At 41.7% G+C, this 22,035-nt stretch overlaps 1 protein-coding gene across 2 annotated transcripts in view; it reads left to right on the forward strand.

Moving 5' to 3' along the window:
- LOC143964360 (synaptotagmin-4-like) overlaps window positions 1–22,035 on the forward strand; it is a 100,972-nt gene that overhangs the window by 12,842 nt on the left and 66,095 nt on the right. The window contains exon 1 of one of the 2 annotated variants that reach the window (XM_077474077.1): window positions 11,248–12,155. The exons of the other annotated variant lie outside the window; for it this stretch is intronic. Coding sequence (XP_077330203.1) covers window positions 11,987–12,155 — 169 coding nt within the window. The 5' untranslated portion in view covers window positions 11,248–11,986. Of the gene's footprint in view, window positions 1–11,247; window positions 12,156–22,035 lie in introns of those variants that run through there. 2 annotated transcript variants of the gene reach the window in all.

The following is a 22,035-nucleotide window of genomic DNA, read 5'->3' on the forward strand; positions in this document are numbered from 1 at the left end:
GGTGAAAAAAAATCCAAACCATCATGGCCCTGTGTGAAAAAGTGATTGCCCCCTAAACCTAATAACTGGTTGGGCCACCCTTAGCAGCAACAACTGCAACCAAGCGTTTGCGATAACGTGCAATGAGGCTTTTACAGCGTCCTGGAGGAATTTTGGCCCACTCATCTTTGCAGAATTGTCCAAATTCAGTTACATTAGAGGGTTTTCGAGCATGAACGGCCTTTTTAAGGTCATACCACAACATCTCAATAGGATTCAGGTCAGGACTTTGGCTAGGCCACTCCAAAGTCTATATTTTGTTTTTCTTCAGCCATTCGGTGGTGGACTTGCTGGTGTGTTTAGGATCATTGTCCTGCTGCAGAACCCAAGTTCGTTTCAGCTTGAGTACACGAACAGATGGTCGGACATTCTCCTTCAGGATCTCTTGGTAGACAGCAGAATTCATAGTTCCTTTTATCACGGCAAGTCTTCCAGGTCCTGAAGCAGAAAAACAGCCCCAAACCATCACACTACCACCACCATATTTTACTGTTGGTATAATGTTCTTTTTCTGAAATGCAGTGTTCCTTCTACGCCAGATATACTTGGACACACACCTTCCAAAGAGTTCCACTTTTGTCTCATCGGTCCACAGAATGTTGTCCCAAAAGTCTTGGGGATCATCAAGATGTGTTGTGGAGAAATTGAGACGAGCTTTGATGTTCTTTTTGCTCAGCAGTGGTTTTCTCCTTGGAACTCTGCCATGCAGGCCATTTTTGCCCAGTCTTTTCCTGATGGTGGAGGCATGAACGCTGACCTTAACTGAGGTAAGTGAGGCCTGCAGTTCCTTGGACGTTGTTGTGGGGTCTTTTGTGACCTCTTGGATGAGTCGTCGCTGCGCTCTTGGGGTAATTTTGGGCGGCCGACCACTCCTGGGAAGGTTCACCACTGTTCCATGTCTTCGCCATTTGTGGATAATGGCTCTCACTGTGGTTCGCTGGATTCCCAAAGCTTTGGAAATGGCTTTATAACCCTTTCCAGACTGATAGATCTCAATTACTTTCTTTCTCAATTGTTCCTGAATTTCTTTGGGTCTCGGCATGATGTGTAGCTTTTAAGGATCTTCTGGTGGACCTTACTGTGTCAAGCAGCTCCTATTTAAGTGATGCCTTGATTGTGAACAGGTGTGGCAATAATCAGGCCTGGGTGTGGCTAGAGAAATTAAACTCAGGTGTGGACAACCACAGTTATAGTATGTTTTAACAAGGGGGGCAATCACTTTTTCACACAGAGCCATGATGGTTTGGATTTTTTTTCACCTTTAATAATAAACACCTTCATTTACAAATTGCATTTTGTGTTTAATTGTGTTGTCCTTGACTATTGTTTAAATTGGTTTGATGTTCCGAAACACTTAAGTGTGACAAACATGCAAAGGAACAGGAAATGAGGAAGGGGGCAAACACTTTTTCACACCACTGTATAGGGATGGAGGCATGCGCAGTCCCAAACCTCCCCTTCATTTTTTGCTCTCCCCCAGGCAAGGGTCCTTGGAGGCAATGGCTGGACTTCTTCCCCTTCCTATGCAGCAGCCTGGGAAAGAAGACTGGACCCTAAATCGATGTATTCCCCCATCTACGTTAAATAACCTGGATAGAGGAATCCTCACTGCCAGCTTTTGTATTCAGCAGGCACTGCTCCAACAGATTCTGAATTTCATCTGATTGTATAAATTCACTGTTTGGCTGACAATTTCTTACAGGCACCATCAATAAAAGTTGATCAAATAATTAAATTGTGTTGAGATGGGGGGTGTGACAAAGCTCAGCAAGTCAGCAGGAATCAGCCAAAATTCTAACTGTGTATGGCGACTTCACTTGCCAAATTGTTGAGTAGTATTTGTTTGGAGGGACAGATAGGGATTTTGTAGTGTCTAATAAAATACTAACATTATCCAAATATAATTGCATTCTTTGTCCCAGGTCTCCAATTTTTTAACCATGTGGCTAGCACAAATACATTCAACTAAAGGCCCAACTGCATACAAACATGAGCGTAATAGATATACCTGCCAGGTATTCCTAAATATACAGTAGGAAAAGTATCAAAGTATCAAAGACATTAATTGACTTTAAAAACAAGCTAAGGGCTGGGTATATGAGTCTGACCCATTTTATAAATTTGGGTCTAAACCCAAATTTTGGCAAAATCTTCCATAAGACCATTCAACTAAGTGGCTTGCTTTATTAGTGTTAAAGAGGAGTCCTGCCCCCCAAAAATAAAATAAAAGTTGGCAGCTGCAAATACTGAAGCTGCTGACTTTTACTATTAGGGCACTTACCTGTCCAGGAATCCAGCGTTGTCCTCAACCCAGCCGATTCTTGAATTGGCCCTCCTGTGCTGGTGCCGCCATCTTAGCTAAGGGAAACTGGCAGCTGGTTTCCTACTGCTTATGCACGAATTGCGCTGCGCTTTGTGAATAGGCTGACCGCAGAGGGAAGAAGGAGGGGGGCCAAACTTCCATCTCACTTTGCTGCAGCAAACTCACTAAGAAGTGGGTACCCGCTTCCCCCTCCCCCAAAAGGTGCCAAACAGCAAGCGGAGGGGGAGGAAGGGCAGTCAAGCAGAGCTTTGCCTTTGTGGGTGGAGCTCCGCTTTAAGCATAATCACCACCCCATTACCTGCATTACAATGCAAATGCTATAATGGAGTGAAAAATTGCTAATTTTAGTTGGTTAACCAGGCATAAAGCTTATTTGGTCAATCTTACTAAAAACTAAGTTTAACCTAATGACGAAGACCATGTTCAATATTTTGACATTCATATTAATTAAGCGAAGGAGTTTTTACAGACATTCTGCAATGGATCTTTCCCGAGTTTCAAAAATAAAATGTTTCTAAAGCCTAAACGTTTTAATTTTAGAGTAGAGAAAGGTTAAAATCCATTAGGTTTTATGTCCCATCTGTGTCCCATTGGGGAAATGTCCCTTCACTGCGTGTACTGTAGACACAACAGAAGGTCAGGGGGAAATTCCCTCTAACACAGTTGTCACTGGATCAGGTGCCCCCCATTGGAAGATTTCCGCTGTATTCCTGTTCTGTTGACGGCTTAGGATTTTCTTATCACTTTCAGTCAAATAAAAGATTGTGAATCAGGTACATATCTTACCACAGTTAAAATCTGACAGATATTCTAACCATTTAGCACTTCAAAGCTTAAAAAAAAAGTTTTAATTGATACAGTGCCTTGAAAAAGTATTCATACCCCTTGACATTTTCCATATTTTGTCATGTTACAACCAAAAATGTAAATGTATTTTATTGGGCTTTTATGTAATAGACCAAAACAAAGTGACACAAAATAAAATGATAAATGGTTTTCAATTGTTTTTTTTACAAATATCTGAAAACTGTGGTGTGCATTTGTATTCAGCCCCCTTTACTCAGATACCCTTAACTAAAATCTAGTAGAACAAATTTCCCCCAGAAATCAATCTAATTAGTAAATAGAGTTCCCCTGTGTGTAATTTAATCTCAGTATCAATACAGTTGTTCTGTGAAGACCTCTGAGTTTTTTTTAGAGAAGCTTAGTGAATAAACAGCATCTTAAAGGCCAAGGAACACACCAGACAGATCAGGGTAAAGTTGTGGAGACGTTTAAAACAGGATTAGGCTATAAAAAAATATCCCAAGCTTTTGAACATCTCACGGAACATGGAGGAGAAGCCATGTGGGAGACACAGCAAACATGGAAGAATGTGCTTTGGTCAGATGAGGCCAACATTTTACTTTTTGGCCCAAAAGCAAAGCGAAAGTTGCAAAAGCGTTATTTGCCAAAGTGGCAACTAACATTGTACATAACCCTGTACACACCATCTGCATTGTGAAACATGGTGGTGGTAGCATCATGTTGTGGGGATGCTTTTCTTCAGCAGGGAAAGGGAAGCTGGTCAGAGTTGATGGGAAGATGGATGGAGCCAAATACAGGGCAATCTTAGTAGAAAACATGTTGGAGTCTGCAAGAGACTTGAGACTGGGGCAGAGGTTCACCTTCCAGCAGGACAAAGACCCTAAACATACAGCTACAATGGGATGGTTTAGATCAAAGCATATTCACGTGTTAGAATAGTCCAGTCAAAGTCCAGACCTAAATCCAATTGAGAATCTGTGGCAAACTGTATTTGCAGCGAAAAGGTGGTTCTACAAAGTATGGACTCGGGGCTAAATGCAAATTCTCACCACACTTTTCACATTTTTATTTGTAAACAAAATTGAAAACTACATAATTTTCCTTCCACTTCACAATTATGTGCCACATTGTGTTGGTCTATCACATAAAATTCCAATAAAATACATTTGTTTTTGGTTGTAACTTGACAAATTGTGTAAAATTTCAAGGGGTATGAATATTTTTCAGGGCACTGTAAACCCTTCACTTGCCTCCTAGACACTTATGATTTGCTAATGCAGGTAAATAAAAAATAGTTTTACATCATTGTATTTTTTTTTTTATAAACTGTGACAGAATGAGTATGTATCTAAAAGATGTTGTACATGTGCCCTTATGTTTCCTTGATTGCGGACTGTTTTGCTAAAAACACACAATGCTGGAATACATTAATTTATCAAAGGCCTTCGGATTCCTTTGTGCAATGGTCTGCTTCAGAACCCAATCATAGATATCAGCCCCTATATTCTCCTCTGTTCCACAGCTAATCTTCTACATTTTTAATCACTATTCCTTCTTTTATCTTAGAGCCTTCCCCTTATTGTTTCTCCCCCTCCTCTTTAATCACTCTATTATCTTGTGTGTGCAGCTGCATAGTCTGGCCATCTCACTGGTAGTTTTTTCCCAGAATTCATCACGCCTGCAGAAAATCCGCTTTATCAGCTATTGTTGGTAATGTTTTTGTGCAACATCTGAACATAATGGTATTTGTTATTTTTTCTGAATATAACATGAAGCTGCAGTTATACTGAATGCAAAGTATGTGTTATGATTAATGTCTGATGATTCTGGACCCTCCCTGCAGCTAGCACGCTTAATTGCGTTGTGCTTGGGAAGCACACCCATGCAGGTAACAGCTGACCAAGGAAGAACAAAGGCGTACAATAAAGGAAGGCAGGTGTACTAGCAGAAGTCACTTACAGTACAGGTGTGCTGGACTCACAGGGAGACAGAAGTGCAGGGGTGTCTGGGAGGACTAGGATACTGGATCTCACTGGAACACAAGGATGAAAAGATGTACAATGAACATGTATGTGCACAGGGAACCCAGGTGATGTAGGTAACCTGGAAATGATTGGAGTGCATGAGGAGTCTTGGCTAGACAAGATGCCTGCAAGCGTCGGTGGGGGAACTCAGTCCCCCTGCACATACAGCAAAGGAGAGGGTGGAGGGATGGAGTCTAAAGAGCCACCCTATCATCATCAAAGTTACTAAAGGGGGGAGTTGAGATTTTCTGCAGGCAATGAGAAACTCAGCCCTTCCTAAATATAAAGGGGGTGGCCTGGCTGGGACTGGGCATGTAGCTGACTGAATCAATGATAGGTGAATTAGGCAGGCCATGGATGGTTCAAATCTCAGCCGGTTCCACAGGTACTGTCAGAAATTCGAACCATCTATGGGTGGGTTGTTTGTACCCAAGTCGATCGATGAATCGACTTAGGTACAAACAACCTGCCCATAGATGGTTCGAATTTTGGCCAGTACCTGTGGAACCGGCTGGGATTCGAACCATCCATCATTGATAGGTGAATTACAAGCTTGCCAGATTTTTACATGCAATAGGAAAGTATATTGTATTTACTTTTTTTCTTTTTAGAACATTTTAAACCTTTTTTGCATTTTTTAAGTTACTTCCTGGTCTCCAGGCCTATGCAAATAATGTCATACATCCCAGGAGTCTTTAGGAGGGATTTTCTCAACTATGCACACTCTCCTGCCTGCATACCTGAGCTAAGGGCAGATGGTTCCAGGAAGAAACTGTTCAATGAACTATATACAGTGGTGTGAAAAAGTGTTTGCCCCCTTCCTCATTTCCTGTTCCTTTGCATGTTTGTCACACTTAAGTGTTTCGGAACATCAAACCAATTTAAACAATAGTCAAGGACAACACAAGTAAACACAAAATGCAATTTGTAAATGAAGGTGTTTATTATTAAAGGTGAAAAAAAATCCAAACCATCATGGCCCTGTGTGAAAAAGTGATTGCCCCCCTTGTTAAAACATACTATAACTGTGGTTGTCCACACCTAAGTTAAATTTCTCTAGCCACACCCAGGCCTGATTATTGCCACACCTGTTCACAATCAAGGCATCACTTAAATAGGAGCTGCTTGACACAGTAAGGTCCACCAGAAGACCCTTAAAAGCTACACATCATGCCGAGACCCAAAGAAATTCAGGAACAATTGAGAAAGAAAGTAATTGAGATCTATCAGTCTGGTAAGGGTTATAAAGCCATTTCCAAAGCTTTGGGAATCCAGCGAACCACAGTGAGAGCCATTATCCACAAATGGCGAAGACATGGAACAGTGGTGAACCTTCCCAGGAGTGGCAGGCCGCCCAAAATTACCCCAAGAGCGCAGCGACGACTCATCCAAGAGGTCACAAAAGACCCCACAACAACGTCCAAGGAACTGCAGGCCTCACTTGCCTCAGTTAAGGTCAGCGTTCATGCCTCCACCATCAGGAAAAGACTGGGCAAAAATGGCCTGCATGGCAGAGTTCCAAGGAGAAAACCACTGCTGAGCAAAAAGAACATCAAAGCTCGTCTCAATTTCTCCACAACACATCTTGATGATCCCCAAGACTTTTGGGACAACATTCTGTGGACCGATGAGACAAAAGTGGAACTCTTTGGAAGGTGTGTGTCCAAGTATATCTGGCGTAGAAGGAACACTGCATTTCATAAAAAGAACATTATACCAACAGTAAAATATGGTGGTGGTAGTGTGATGGTCTGGGGCTGTTTTGCTGCTTCAGGACCTGGAAGACTTGCCATGATAAAAGTAACTATGAATTCTGCTGTCTACCAAGAGATCCTGAAGGAGAATGTCCGACCATCTGTTTGTGTACTCAAGCTGAAACGAACTTGGGTTCTGCAGCAGGACAATGATCCTAAACACACCAGCAAGTCCACCACCGAATGGCTGAAGAAAAACAAAATGAAGACTTTGGAGTGGCCTAGCCAAAGTCCTGACCTGAATCCTATTGAGATGTTGTGGTATGACCTTAAAAAGGCCGTTCATGCTCGAAAACCTTCTAATGTAACTGAATTAGGACAATTCTGCAAAGATGAGTGGGCCAAAATTCCTCCAGGACGCTGTAAAAGCCTCATTGCATGTTATCGCAAACGCTTGGTTGCAGTTGTTGCTGCTAAGGGTGGCCCAACCAGTTATTAGGTTTAGGGGGCAATCACTTTTTCACACAGGGCCATGATGGTTTGGATTTTTTTTCACCTTTAATAATAAACACCTTCATTTACAAATTGCATTTTGTGTTTACTTGTGTTGTCCTTGACTTTTGTTTAAATTGGTTTGATGTTCCGAAACACTTAAGTGTGACAAACATGCAAAGGAACAGGAAATGAGGAAGGGGGCAAACACTTTTTCACACCACTGTACCATTACTCAAAATGGCCACGGCTAGAGATGTTTTTCAGCATGATTTCTCAGCAAAACAAAGTATGGAGACATGGATGGATAGGTGAGTTTGCTGTGAATGTTAAAAGTGAATTAAATAGCATTTTTGGTTTGTGGTGCTCAGATGCAGTGTAGTTCTGCTTTGAAGTGGTTCTAAAGACTCAAGGTTTGTCACCGTCATGCATTCTATGCATCAAGGAAGAAAACCTTCTCTATGTAGCAGCCCCCTTAATACCTGATTACCTAATACCTAATTACCTGAGCCCCATCTCGATCCAGCAATGTACACGAGAGCTTCAGCTCTCTGGGGACTCTCCCTCCTCAATGGCTGAGATAGCAGCAGGAGCCAATCACAGCCAGTAAGCTAATGAGGAGGGAGAGGGGGCGAGTGAATGGACATGCAGAGCCATGGTTTCAGAACCAGTCTGCTTGGGTGCCCCCCGAGAAGAGGAGGATCAGAGCTGCTCTGTACAAATCCACTGCACAGCGCAGGTAAGTATGACATGTATTGACATTTTGTTAGTAAAAAAAAAAAAAAAAAAAAAAGTGAGCCTTTAATATCACATTAATTGTTTAGACATCTCTATGAATGCATATGATGGTGTGTATGATGTGTTTGGTTGGAAAGCAGTAACAGATTTTATTGCGGTACTTGGGCTGCTGTAGTAGTAGTCCTAACACTACACATTCCCGTCTGAGAGAAAAATTACTATGCACTGGAGGTGGACTGACAACGTTTGAGGAGTCTTGTACGGAAGATAAGGTATGTGTACAAATGTACACTGTATTAAAGAACCTTGTTCTTAGGACATAAGTAAAATAATAAAAGTACATAGTAAATAATCTCTAGAATCCCTCAAGTGCAAAATACTCACACCCATGAAATGATTAAAGGCTCATGATCCATGTTTGTAGCCAAAGGAAAAGGCATTACTTTGTCAGCAAAACAAAACTGCCTAATTTAACATTTTCATGTGCACAAGAAACTTTTTGAATTTTTTTTTTTTTATTATATGAGATCCAGACCACTTCAGGAATGCATTTAAGTGGTACAAAGCACCTGTATCTATTAGGGCTATTGTCCATTCTGTTTTTTGCTTAGAAGACAGGAGGTAGAGGATGTGCATATAAGATGCTTTGAACTGGCATACTATATAGAGGATTAGATGAACATCTTTTTTTATTTTATTCTGTAACTTTACAGGCCATAGTTGTGTCCAGTGTTGCAAGTGTGAGCCAGAAAGGATGACTATATGGACCTGGACCAACAGTTGGGGATCCTGACATGGGCTATGAAAAGCTAATTATAGCTTATTACATCACAAAGCTCTGCAGCATTATAGCAAATAACACTTAAACACATGTTAAACAGGTTATTTTTACTGTTAAGCTTTTAAGTACCAGTGACCTGATATACAAATGTTGTAATATATCCATGCAAGCAGTACATATATTTACTTATACTATGCAACATTGTGGAACTGATAACACAGACCTTCGTTCCTGGCCATTAGTGATATCTTTCTTTGTGGGCAGAGAGAAAATATTCAACTGGATTTAAAGTTGAAAGACCAACTTCTTCCCAAAAACCCAGATACAGAGATATCTTAAAACAAGAAATACTGTATCTCACAAAAGTGAGTACACCCCTCACATTTTTGTAAATATTTTATTCTATCTTTTCATGTGACAATACTGAAGAAATTACACTTTGCTACAATGTAAACTAATAAGTGTACAGCTTGTATAACAGTGTAAATTTGCTGTCCCCTCAAAATAACTCAACACACAGCCATGAATTAATGTCTAAACCGCTGGCAACAAAAGTGAGTACACCCCTAAGTAAAAATGTCCAAATTGGGAACAGAAAGTTAATATTTTGTGTGATCACCAATATTTTCAAGCACTGCCTTTACCCTCTTGGGCTTGGAGTTCACCAGAGCTTCACAGGTTGCCACTGGAGTCCTCTTCCACTCCTCCATGATGACATCACGGAGCTGGTGGATGTTAGAGACCTTGGCTCCTCCACCTTCCGTTTGAGCATGCCCCACAGATGCTTAATAGGGTTTAGGTTTGGAAACATGCTTGGCCAGTCCATCACCTTTACCCTCAGCTTCTTTAGCAAGGCAGCGGTAGTCTTTGAGGTGTGTTTGGGGCGGTTATCACGTTGGAATACTGCCCTGCATCTCAGTCTCCGAAGGGAGGGGATGATGCTCTGCTTCAGTATATATCACAGTACATGTTGACATTCATGGTTCCCTCAATGAACTGTAGCTCCCCAGTGCCGGCAGACACACTTGTCTTTGTACTACTCACCTGGTTGCCGCCACACATGATTGACACCATCTGAACCAAATAAGTTTATCTTGGTCTCAGACCACAGGTCATGGTTCCAGTAATCCATGTCCCTAGTCTGCTTGTCTTCAGCAAACTGTTTGCAGGCTTTTTGTGCATCATCATTAGAAGAGGCTTCCTTCTGGGACGACAGCCAAGCAGACCAATTTGATGCAGTTGCGGAGTATGGTCTGAGCACTGACAGGCTGACCCCCCACCCCTTCAACCTCTGCAGAAATACTGGCAGCACTCGTACATCTATTTCCCAAAGACATCATCTGGATATGATGCTAAGCACGTGCACTAAACTTCTTGGTTGGAGTGGAACCTGTCCTGTTAAACTGGTCTTGGCCACCATGCTGTAGCTCAGTTTCAGGGTCTTGGCAGTCTTCTTCTAACCTAGGCCATCTTTATGTAGAGCAACAATTCTTTTTTTCAGATCCTCAGAGAGTTATCTGCCTTGAGGTGCCATGTTGAACTTTCAGTGACCAGGATGAGAGAGTGAGAGCGGTAACCCCAAATTTAACACACCTGCTCCCCATTCACACCTGAGACCTTGTAACACTAATGCATCACATAACAACGGGGACGGAAAATGGCTAATTGGGCCTAATTTGGACATGTTCACTTAGGGGTGTACTCACTTTTGTTGCCAGTGGTTTAGACATTAATGGCTGTGTGTTGAGTTATTTTGAAGGGACAGCAGACTTAGCCCTTGTACACACGGTCGGACATTCTGCCAACCAAATCCGTTGGATTTTGTCCGACGGATTTTGTCCGACGGATTGTGTCCGAAACTGTTGCATACAAACGGTCGGACCAAGTTGTCGGAAAATCCGATCGTTCAGAACGTGATGACGTTATTTTGTTACGGCGGGACTACGTTCACGCTAGTAGCCAATAGCTTTGGTGTAGGAATTTGATCTGAGCATGCGTGGCACTTTATCCGATCAAAATTCTCTACACATGATCGGAGTATGTCCGATCGGACCAGTTTGTCAGAAAATATTTCCAACAAGTTGGAAAATTTGGTCCGACGGATATTCCACACAGTCGGATTATCCGACAAAACTGTCCGATAGGACACATTCCGTCTGAATCTCCGACCGTGTGTACAAGGGCATACACTGTTATACAAGCTGTACACTCACTACTTTACATTGTAGCAAAGTGTCATTTCTTTAGTGTTGTCACATGAAAAGATATAATAAAATATTTACAAAAATGTGAGGGGTGTACTCACTTTTTTGAGATACTGTATATGTGATTGCTATTTGTTAACTTATCAGAAAATACTACTTTACTACTAATTTATAAAAATGAAAGTAATGATTTGCAGAATTTCAATGAATTCAGCGATTCCCGTCAATCCTAAGACACATTCACTATTTAATAGAAGAGTTATGGTGTGCAGTGCCATCTGGCTGCTGATGGGTTAAAAGGAGCTTGGATTTGCTTGACTGCTTCGAAAAAAAACAAATTCATTTTGACAATGCGATGCGGGGACAAGAAGAGCAAGGGCTGTTCTAGTTTGGTGATGGTTTTTCTCTGCTAACTACTTTGAACATCTGCGTCTGACCAAGATCTAAGCATACTTTAGATTGATCACCATTCAAATATTAAAAACTTGCTCTGTGATGGGTGAGAATGCGCTTAGTAGACTGGCAAAAGGAGGGCACCTGAACACCACCCCCCCTTCTCTCATGCAGCAGGCATAGCAGGCTACATTATGCAGACTGTGGAAAGAGGAGGAACTTTAGACTTTGACAGAAAGGCTCTTTTACCATTGGCATTATCTGTTTTTGACAAGGTGACCTCTCCATCGGATCTGGTAAAATTTGTATTTGCATAAATTAAATTAAAGTGTTATTCCAAACACCATAACCAGTCACAAGTCTTTAACCCCGAAAGAAGAAGGTCAAAACCTTTGAGAGAGGTTATTTTATCCATTCAGAAAGCCACAGTATGAAGAATGTGTTGGATTTCTCTGAGAATTGTATCAGTTGCAGCTACTGAGCAGTAAACGATGATGGACAGTGAGTGCAGGATGGCGGAGGAGACAGATGAGCAAACATCCCCATGGGCTGTGTGTCACTCAGTTGTCTTCTTCTGTTCCAAGGGTATGATAGAAGGTGTGGTGGTCTTTCTCTTCATCTGGCTGCTGATCCAAGTTCTCCTCAATAAACATCAAGAAGGTGCAGATCTCCTTATTATACACCTGTCTTTTCCCGCATGCACATTGTCACCAAGTGTTATTACTCATTTGTCGAACTTTCTTCTTTTTGTTTGTTTTTTAAACCACTCAGCTTGTATTCATATTTTTTCTTCTGCATCTAATTTTTTATTTCTCCATTTATGTTCTTTTTGCTTCAGCTACTCACATTTAGAAACTCTGTCTTGTTTTGTTGTTTTAAAAAAATACACATACATAGCAAATGTGGAATATTTTGTCTTATTTGATAATCTAAAAGTATATTTTATTGTGGAATAGAATGTCTGTCTGTATTTTGGCTAAGATATGTGTACTGTATCTGACTTGGTATTGTACCATATCCTTGTATAATTTTTTCTTGTAGTTATTTTGCCATGGAGGTGCCATTAGCCATTGTAATGCATTGTTAAATTTGCATAATTTGATATACAACATTACATAATTTAGTAGTGCAATAATAAATTATGCAATGCTGATATGCGAATTCTCACAGTAGTTGTATTTTTACTTATCATCTTTATGCACACATGGCCTATGCTGGCATTTCATTAATTTACCTATTTACAGAGTCTTCTTCACTTCTATTTTTAGTGTACTTTCTATTTAATACCTCATTGCTCTCATGATTTGCATACTTAACCAATTCTACTTATAGCCCCATTGATGCACACTGTCCTTTGAAAATACAGGTCTAAAATCAGTTTTGACATTTCTACCACCATACATTCTTGGTATAGACTATAGTGCAGACTACGCTGTTAAAAGTGCTTACAGGCTATCATTTACTATTAAACAGTTTAAATGGAACATCTGCGGCAGAGGCCAGACAAGAGGGGGATATAGGCCTGAGAGAAGGAGATGAGGAAATGTAGCTATCAACAGCCTATTAGCATAAGCAGGGGACAGATACCGAGGTCATTTCCAAACTATAAATGTCTCTGCTCAATGAAGGGAGAAGGAGCAATGTTTAATCACCTAAAAAGCTTGCCTAATGAGTGTTTGTGGATATTAATGTTATCTTCAGCTTGCTTTGTGCTTTAATATGCAGTGAGATGTGTAGCAATAGATGACTCTTGTACCTGACACACCCAAACAGTCTCAGTCCTTTACATACCTTGCAGTTAATTCATCATCTTTATTATTTTTTGTAACCTATATAAATATGTTCTAGGTAAATCAATCTTTCCCTTCCGCTGTCTATATAGGAGAAACTACCACTGAATTGTTCCCTGTTGTTACTCCATATAAATCATGCGTTTTATCAGTTTAGAGATAATGGATTGTGACTAAAGGCTCTTATCTATGCTTTTAGAATATATGTATGTATAAAAATAATCCTGGGGTAATCAAATATTTGTAGTCGAAGTAATAGAATATATAAGGAATCATAATCTCTTCATTTAAACAGTTGTATCATAAGTTGCACCCATGATCTTTAATTGTTATTGCTTTTTATTTCCTATATTTGCTTTTGATTCAACCCTCTTATCAGTAAACCAGTAGAGATTAAGCTGTTATTTTTTCCATGGACGTGCTCCAATTCCTTGTAAATCACACAGGTAACACATTCTTCCCAGCACACTTATCAAAGATAAAGAAATACAGCAGACATTTAGGGTTTGGTATAGCTATTACCTATACCAGTGATGGCGAACCTTGGCACCCCAGATGTTTTAGAACTAGATTTACCATGATGCTCACGCACTCTGCAGTGTAGCTGAGCATCATGGGAAATGTAGTTCTAAAACATCTGGAGTGCCAAGGTTCGCCATCACTGACCTATACTCTAGTCTAGACCCTGTAGTCATCAGTAATGTGTGGCACATTGAACACCCATAACTGAGGGCACAGAGAAACTGCAGCGGAATCAGTGGGCCAATATTCATAGCATTTTGGCACAGCAAGGGCATATACAGGGTTTACTGCAGAGGTGAGATTCATCATTCATTTGGAGGATAGTTCTGTACACAAGCAAGGTGAATACTAGTATTGTATTAGCAGAGATTACTATAAATACCAAAATGTAAGGTCAGTTGTGAAAGTGGAGCATGAAAACTTATGTTAACCCTTACAACAAATCCCTCTCATCTGCTCCCTTTTGGTCTGATAAATGTCCCAGTGTAGCAAAGTGTCCATTCACTTATTGCAGCCACATGTCTTGTCAATGGATGATGGAGGAGCGGCGGTGACACGGCAGCAAGCCAGAGGTATGGAGACATGACCAAGATTTCACTTTGATAACAGATAGCAGTACAGCAGCAAGATATTACTAAGAAACTAAGGTGAAGACCTCCTTGGCAACTTTATTCTAACTAAACTTCTATGCCTGCAATTCAGCTTTTGGGATGCCTCTTTTTCCCATGACACAATGCAGTATCTTTTAGTGGGTTTCTGTTGGGGGCTTGTGTGGTGATGTGGAGGTGCAGGATGTGCAGTGCTAGAATGGGAAAAAGTTGCAATTTGAGTACTGAATACTCCTTGGGTTAAGAATCTTGTGGAGTCCCCCTTCACCCACCTTCTTTAGTTGTGGGTGCAGGGTCCTTTAATTCCTTGTCACAAAATGCAATGGGCTCTGGCACTCCTCTGTTTGCCCACAAGCCCCTGGGCTCCTGGACACCCCCAATGAATATAAGCTACCTTGACTCCCATACTTGTCAGCCCAGAGAGACTGTGCCTGATGAAAAAGAGGTGACTGGGTATGAGAACTGTCAATAGGTGTCTCATCCTCCTCCTCCTTTATCTAGTGTGCAGGCAGCCGGATTGGGCACAATAGCATGTAGCTTCAGAAATAAGACCCAGTTAAAGCAGAGGACACTGCTTCAACTGTCTCCAGTGGGGTGGTCCTGAACTTACAGCTATTTACCAGGGTGTCCATACCAGTGTTAATTTTGGAAGCTAATTTCGATTTAGTTGTAGTCTTAGTCTTAGGACTAAAATGGCATTTTAGTTTTAGTCCCAATTTATTCTTCTGCAATTGTTTTGGTTTTAGTCGTATTTAGTCGACTAAATCTCCAGTACGTTTTAGTCGACTAAAATGTCCTACGTTTTAGTCGACTAAAATCTCCAGTACATTTTAGTCGACAATAAATCTAAAAGGGGTAATTAAATTGTAATGCATTAGTTAACATTTCTCTACAATTTCCAAACTCATTATATACTGCTGGAGTGAAAAAATCAAATATGTTATTTATTATGGCATTGAGGTATGAACAATGCACTACAGACAGACCAATGTTAATTTTGAAGTCAAATTTCAATTTCGTTTTAGTCTTAATCTTTTCACAAAAATGGCAGTTTAGCTATAGTCCCATTTTAGTATTTTGACTAAAATGCCATTTTAGATTTAGTTGTATTTTAGTCATCTCAGTTGTTTTAGTTTTTTTTTTTTTTTCTTTTTTTTTAAAATCTTTATTTAAGGAATGCGGTACAAATAATGCAGTTACATAACAAATTGTTCACCAACAGAAAAGAAAAGAAAAACATTTTTTTTTTTGGTGCCAAGCCAAAGAGACAGTAGATCATCGACGTCCGTAGTGTATACTTAATAAGACCAATATTCACAGGGCTATCAACCCTATGTGGCAACCGGAAGTCGGACATATGCATTTTTCCCTCCCCTTATAACTCTTTGTAATAAATCCAGGCCCTGTCCCCCCCCCTCTACCGGGCCCGCGTCAAATGGTAGAGTGTGACATGAAAAAAAAAAAAAAAAAGGGGGGGGTAGACCGTTTGCAAATCAAGGCGGTACTGTGCCCCTGTGGTAGGCCACTACTCGTCATCACTTGTGAGCTTGTATTTCAGAAAATGTACCCGACGTGGTACTTAGTCCATTGGATTGGGATCGCGGTGTAATGCCCTAGATTTCCCGCATTCCAATGGTATTTTTAGCATAAGGAGAAGAAAAAGAGATAGAGTTAAGGAATATAGAGAAAGAAGAGAAAAAAAAAAAAAAAGGAAGCAGGGGGTACACAAGAGGGGAAGGGGTGGGAGGGGGACAGACTTCATTAGGGCCCGCAGCCCCGGCCATGAGCAGACCCTCAGATGTAAGATTTGTATTCGTCAGAGTATCGGAACATATCCCAGTGTGTCCAACATGCATTGTGTTCTTCCTCACGGTCCCCAAGGGCAGCTGTAAGTTGCTCCATCCGCTGTATGTCGCACACTCTGGTTAACCACAAAGATACCGTAGGTGGCGACTGTTGCTTCCATACACTGGGAATGCAAGCCTGTGCCGCGCTCAGCAGATGCCTCAGCAAAGATTTGCTGTACTGCTTACATGACATTGGGGTTAGGTTTAAGAATATAGCTGCTGGATTATCCTGTAAGGAGATATCTGTGATTTTGTGAATGATCTGCAAGACCTGCCTCCAGAACTGTGCTAGATCTGGACACTCCCAGAAAATGTGGAGTAGTGTGCCATTGTGGGTGTTACACCTCCAACATAGGGGGCTAAGGCCTGGAAATATGGACGCCAGAACTGACGGGGTCCTGTACCAACGCGTCAGAATCTTGTAGGTCATCTCCTGATATTTGCTACACAGGGATGATTTGTGCGCAAACAGGAGAATACGTTTTTTTTGATCCTCCGTGAACGTGGTATGGAGATCCCGTTCCCACTTCATCAAGTATGGAGGGTCAGCTTGCGACACGTGAGCGAGTAAAATATTATAGGAGTAGGAAAGAGACCCCCTCATGGGCCCCTTTCCCGAGCATAAGCCCTCAAAGGGAGTCAATTGTCTGCGAAAGCAGCCGCTGTCTGGGAGTGATCGGAGGAAGTGCGCAAGTTGTGTAATCTTCCATTTCCCCAAAATTGAAGTATTAAGGGCAGGATATACGCTTGGCGGGTCAACCCACCCCGAGGAGTCGAGAAAAGTAGAGGCCCTGACCAAACTCTGATCCGGTTGGAGTCTAAATGATCTGTCCGATACTCCTGGTGGGAAGTCCGGGTGCCCTATTATGGGCGTCAACGGGGATGGGGAGCTGGCCGTTCCCGCAATTCTGAAATATGTGTGGAGCGCTCTCATGGTGGGTTCGATTAAAGGGTGCGGCGAGGAGAATCTGGAAAAAGGGGACCCACTCCAGGGTAGCCCCGCCAGGGGAATCGACATAGACTCTAGTCGTAACCACAATTTTTGGGGCGAATGTCTGCACCAGTCCACAACTCTATTCATATGGACTGCTGTGTGATACAGGGCAGGGTCAGGGAGCCCAACCCCCCCTCTAAGTTTCAATCTCTGTAGTAGCGAACCCTTAAGCCGCGCCGGCCCACCCTGCCAGACGTACTTTATAAAGAGCGAGCGTATCTTGCCAAAGAAGCCATGCGGGATCCCCACTGGCAATGTCTGTAAGAGGTAAAGCAAGCGTGGCATAACATTCATCTTTAAGACATTGCATCTACCAAACCAGGAAACCGCCAGATTCCTCCATCTGTCTAAATCCAGAGAAATACTATGTAGCAAAGGCTGAAAGTTGAGTTGGTAGATAAGTCTCGGATCCGAGGGAATTTTGGTACCTAAATACTTGATTGCTTGGGGGGCCTTGCGAAAGGGAAAGTTGCCACTAAGGCGATTCCAGTGGCTAGGAGGGAGGGAGACATTAAGTGCCTCTGATTTTTGAAGGTTGATTTTGAAGTCCGATAGATCGCCATATCGGTGAATCTCCGATAGGAGAATCGGGAGAGAGGTATGTGGATCGGAAATATAGAACAAAAGGTCGTCCGCATACGCAGCGATTTTATGGTGGTACGAGCTTGTTTCTAGCCCCTTGATGTCAGGGTTAAGCCGAATATGTTGCAATAGGGGTTCCAACGAGAGTATGAAAAGAAGCGGGGAGAGCGGACATCCCTGCCTTGTTCCATTGTGTATATTAAAGGATTTTGAGGTGACCCCATTCACCCTGACCGAAGCTGTAGGGGTAGAGTAAATCGCCGAGATCCAGGACAGAATGGGGCCCAGCATCCCAAGGCGTCTCAGAGTAGCTAGGAGAAAAGTCCAGTTCACCCTGTCGAATGCCTTTTCGGCATCCGTAGACAAAAGGATGAATGGAGTGTTTAGTTGTTTGGCTCTAGCAATAACATTTATTGTCCTGACCGTGTTGTCTCGGGCCTCCCTATTGCGTATAAAGCCCACCTGGTCCAGGGGGACTATACGCTGTAGAACTGTCCCCAGCCTTGTGGCCAAAATTTTGGTGAACAACTTCAGGTCACAATTCAATAACGAGATAGGCCTATAACTCGCACAGAGAAGTGGATCCTTCTCCGGCTTGGGGATCACGGTGATGCTAGCCTGCAAAAGATCCTGTGGCATGTGATGACCCTCCAGTATTGCATTGAAGGCGGCCACAAAGTGAGAGGCCACCTGTGCTTGAAAGGTTTTGTAATACGAGTTGTTTTAGTTTTAGTCGTATTTTAGTCGACTAAAATAATATTCATTTAGTCTACTAAAATGTTTTAGTTGTTTTAGTCGACCGAAATTAACCCTGGTCCATACCAGAGGCTCTTCATGCCACTTTCCTGTGGAACAGACCCCAGGAACCCTCCAGCTGGCCATCTGGACTATCAGAAACAGTCTACCTCCTTGTGAGAGAGGTGTTGCCCCAAGGGAAATACAAGTAGTTGTTTGTACTTTACTGTTCTTAGAGTTTCTATTGTAATCAATAATTGATCCTCAAGTTGTCCTTTGCAGGTTGTTTGATCATTTGGCTGATACTTCTACATTATAATGTTGTTTGCATGAGAATGCTGCCTTACATTAGCTGGTCTATTAATATATTTTCTCTAAATAGTAGTGTGGGAGCTTTGCACATTTCTTCTGCTTCCCCCCTGCACACACAAATTGCACACTGTAAGAAGTGTGAAGAGAACTTTATTCATAGGGTTTACAGGCCTCACATAATAGGAATGGAACACAGAACATAGAGAAGAAAATCTGAGACAGAAAAAGTCTTCTCTTACTCTACTTCTCTTTCCAGGGCAGCCATCATAAATTTTGGGGCACCTTACATGGCTTTAGGCTTACACCCTCAGGGACTGACTGCCAACATTCCCTAGGGCTCGCCCACTGGCCTTCCCACCAAATCCGCCCACTGGCTAGCCCACCAAGTCCTTCAGTGCACCTACTTTTATTTTTGAAATTGAATGTATGAAAATTAAAAGTGTATTTCAAGTCATCAGTGCTTGTATCCCCATATGTTCTGGAAAGATGTGGCCCAATCCAGCAAAGAGACATCCCCATATATTCAGCAAAGAAACAGCCCAATTCAGCAGAGAGACATCTCCACATATGTGGCAAATAGATGGCCCAATCCAGCAAAGAGACATGCCCATATATTCAGCAAGGGGATGGGCCAATCCAGAAAAGAGACATCCCCATATATTCAGCAAAAGAGACAGCCAAATCTAGTAAAAAGACATATCCCCATATATTCAGCAAAGATGGCCCAATCCAGCAAAAAACTTTCCCCAGTCAAGCGGACTATTTCCTCACTTTCAGATGCCGGTGTAGTAATTTCCTGTGCCAGACAAGTACATTACAGTCCCAACCTGCCCGGCGGATTAATATAAAAGAGGCCGGGACTGTAATGTACTTACTACACCAGCACTCAAATGTGAAGAACTAGTCTGCTTGGCTGGGGAAAGTTTTTTTTTTAAATTGCTACAGCCTACAGATCACATTTCCAGAGTCTCCTCTCTGCCTCCGCCTACCCCCTTCTTTCCTTGTTGAATTGGCCAGGCCAAACCTGGAAAGTAGCTCCGCACAACAGCCAAAGCAGCCTGGGGGGACTCCAGCCATGGCTGGGGCCTGGGCGTCTGGGCACCTCAGGATGCCCGAGCCACTTACATTTGTATAGGCTGACCCCCCTCGATGGCGACCCTGCCTCTTTCAGATATCAGTACAAACCTGACAGGGGCTCTAATATTTTATTACTCTATCCAAAACGGTTGTGCTAAAAGGTACTACATGAAACTTTCAAAATGGCCTCATAAAACAATTTAAAGTGGAAGTGAATTTAGTGATTCCTGTAGTGTTTTTTGTTATATTTTCACTCTATTTGTTTTTTTAATTCGCTTACATACACGATCATCTTTTTATGAGAATATTATTCATTCTTACACTATAATATCAGCTGATGCTTGGCTTGGCCCAGCTGAAAATGATTTTGGATTGAACAGAAGAATAAAAGGGTACTGTGGCAGTGCTGGGTGCATAGGACTGTGCCCCAGAGAAATAACAAAGGGCACTTTCATACCCTGTACCATTAGTTGCACAGTTATCCCCAGAAGTTTTATTATTATGCCTACATGAGAGTGTTAACTTTTGATACTTTGGTGATCCTGAGACTCCAGTTGATATGATCCATAACCAATACGAGGCATCTGGATTCTCCAGAGGATTGTCTCCTGTTAACGCTTAGGTAAGTCATTTTAATTTATCACCTATTTTCCTAGCTGGTCTTAGGCTAGACCCATTAAGTTTGATAGATTAAAATAAGGTATAATGCCGCGTACACACAAGCAGAATGTCCAACAGAAAAAAATCTGACGGAAGCTTTTCATCGTATATTCCGATTGTGTATATGCTTCATCTAACTTTTTTTTTCAAAAATTCTGATGGACCTAGAAATAGAACATGTTCTAAATATTTCCAACGGAACCAATTCCTATGGGGAAAACCGCTCGTCTGTATGCTGTTCCGACGTACCAAAAACGGCGCATGCTCTGAAGAATGTATGAGATGGAAGCTATTGGCTACTGGCTATTGAACTTCCTTATTCTAGTCCTGTCATATGTGTTGTACGTCACCACATTCTTGGCGATTGGACTTTGGTGTGATCGTGTGTACGCAAGACAGTTTCAGCGGAAAACCGGTCGTGTGCACAGGGCCTAAGAGGATCTATTGTGTTCAATTGCTGTCTGAGCTGGAATGTTTTCCTTTCTCTTCAGAGCAAGAAGTGTTACAATCTCTCTCCAACAGGCCCATGGAAAAAAAATTTTTTTTAGTAAAGCAGAAAAGGAATGGAAAGTCAGAAAATATTGTAATATAATATTGCATTTGCTTTTTTTTTCTTTTGCAAAAATACGTGATTTTGTTTGAAGCCTGCTGAAGGGTACTGTAATGCCAGGGCCAATAGAGGAACTATGGATGGAAATAAAGAGTCTGAAAATAGCTGCGGCTTTTGCCACTGTATTGTAGTGCTGGTTGGCAAACACATTCACATTCAAATGGCCTGAAATAGTGGCTCCAAATTTAAGAACTACAATAAAAATGTATCCACTGTGCTGATGGGAATTGTGGATAGCAATTATAATTTTAAGGTCGCTGACTCCTAGGTTTTCAGAAATTCTCCTATTGAAAAGAGGATAATAGAATGAAGGTTTAAAATTGCAAATGGAAGGCATTTATTTGTGTTACCTTCTCTTATGTGATTGTGGCTGATAAGGCATTTGTTCTGTTAACATCCATAGTGAAGCATTTTCTCAAAACAAGGCCTAAATATGGAAAGGAAGATTTTCCATTATTGTTTGATATGGGCTCATCAATTTGTGGACTTTAGAGGTTAGATGTGCTATTCAAATGGATCCAAACAATATCCACACTATTGTGCTTCCCAGATTTCAAGGATAACTTGCCACTAAGGATGAGCCGAACACCCCCCTGTTCGGTTTGCACCAGAACCTGCGAACAGACCTAAACTTCGTGTGAACTTTAGAACCCTATTAAAGTCTATGGGACTCGAACGTTCACAATCTAAAGTGCTAATTTTAAAGGTTAATATGCAAGTTACTGTCCTAAAAAGTTTTTGGGGAGCTGGGTCCTGCCCCAGGGGACATGGATCAATGCAAAAAAAAGTTTTAAAAACGGTTG

The sequence above is a fragment of the Lithobates pipiens genome, unplaced genomic scaffold, assembly GCF_037356315.1.
Source record: "Lithobates pipiens isolate NorthernLeopardFrog02 unplaced genomic scaffold, aLitPip1_a1.2 Scaffold_8, whole genome shotgun sequence".
NCBI lineage: Eukaryota > Metazoa > Chordata > Amphibia > Anura > Ranidae > Lithobates > Lithobates pipiens.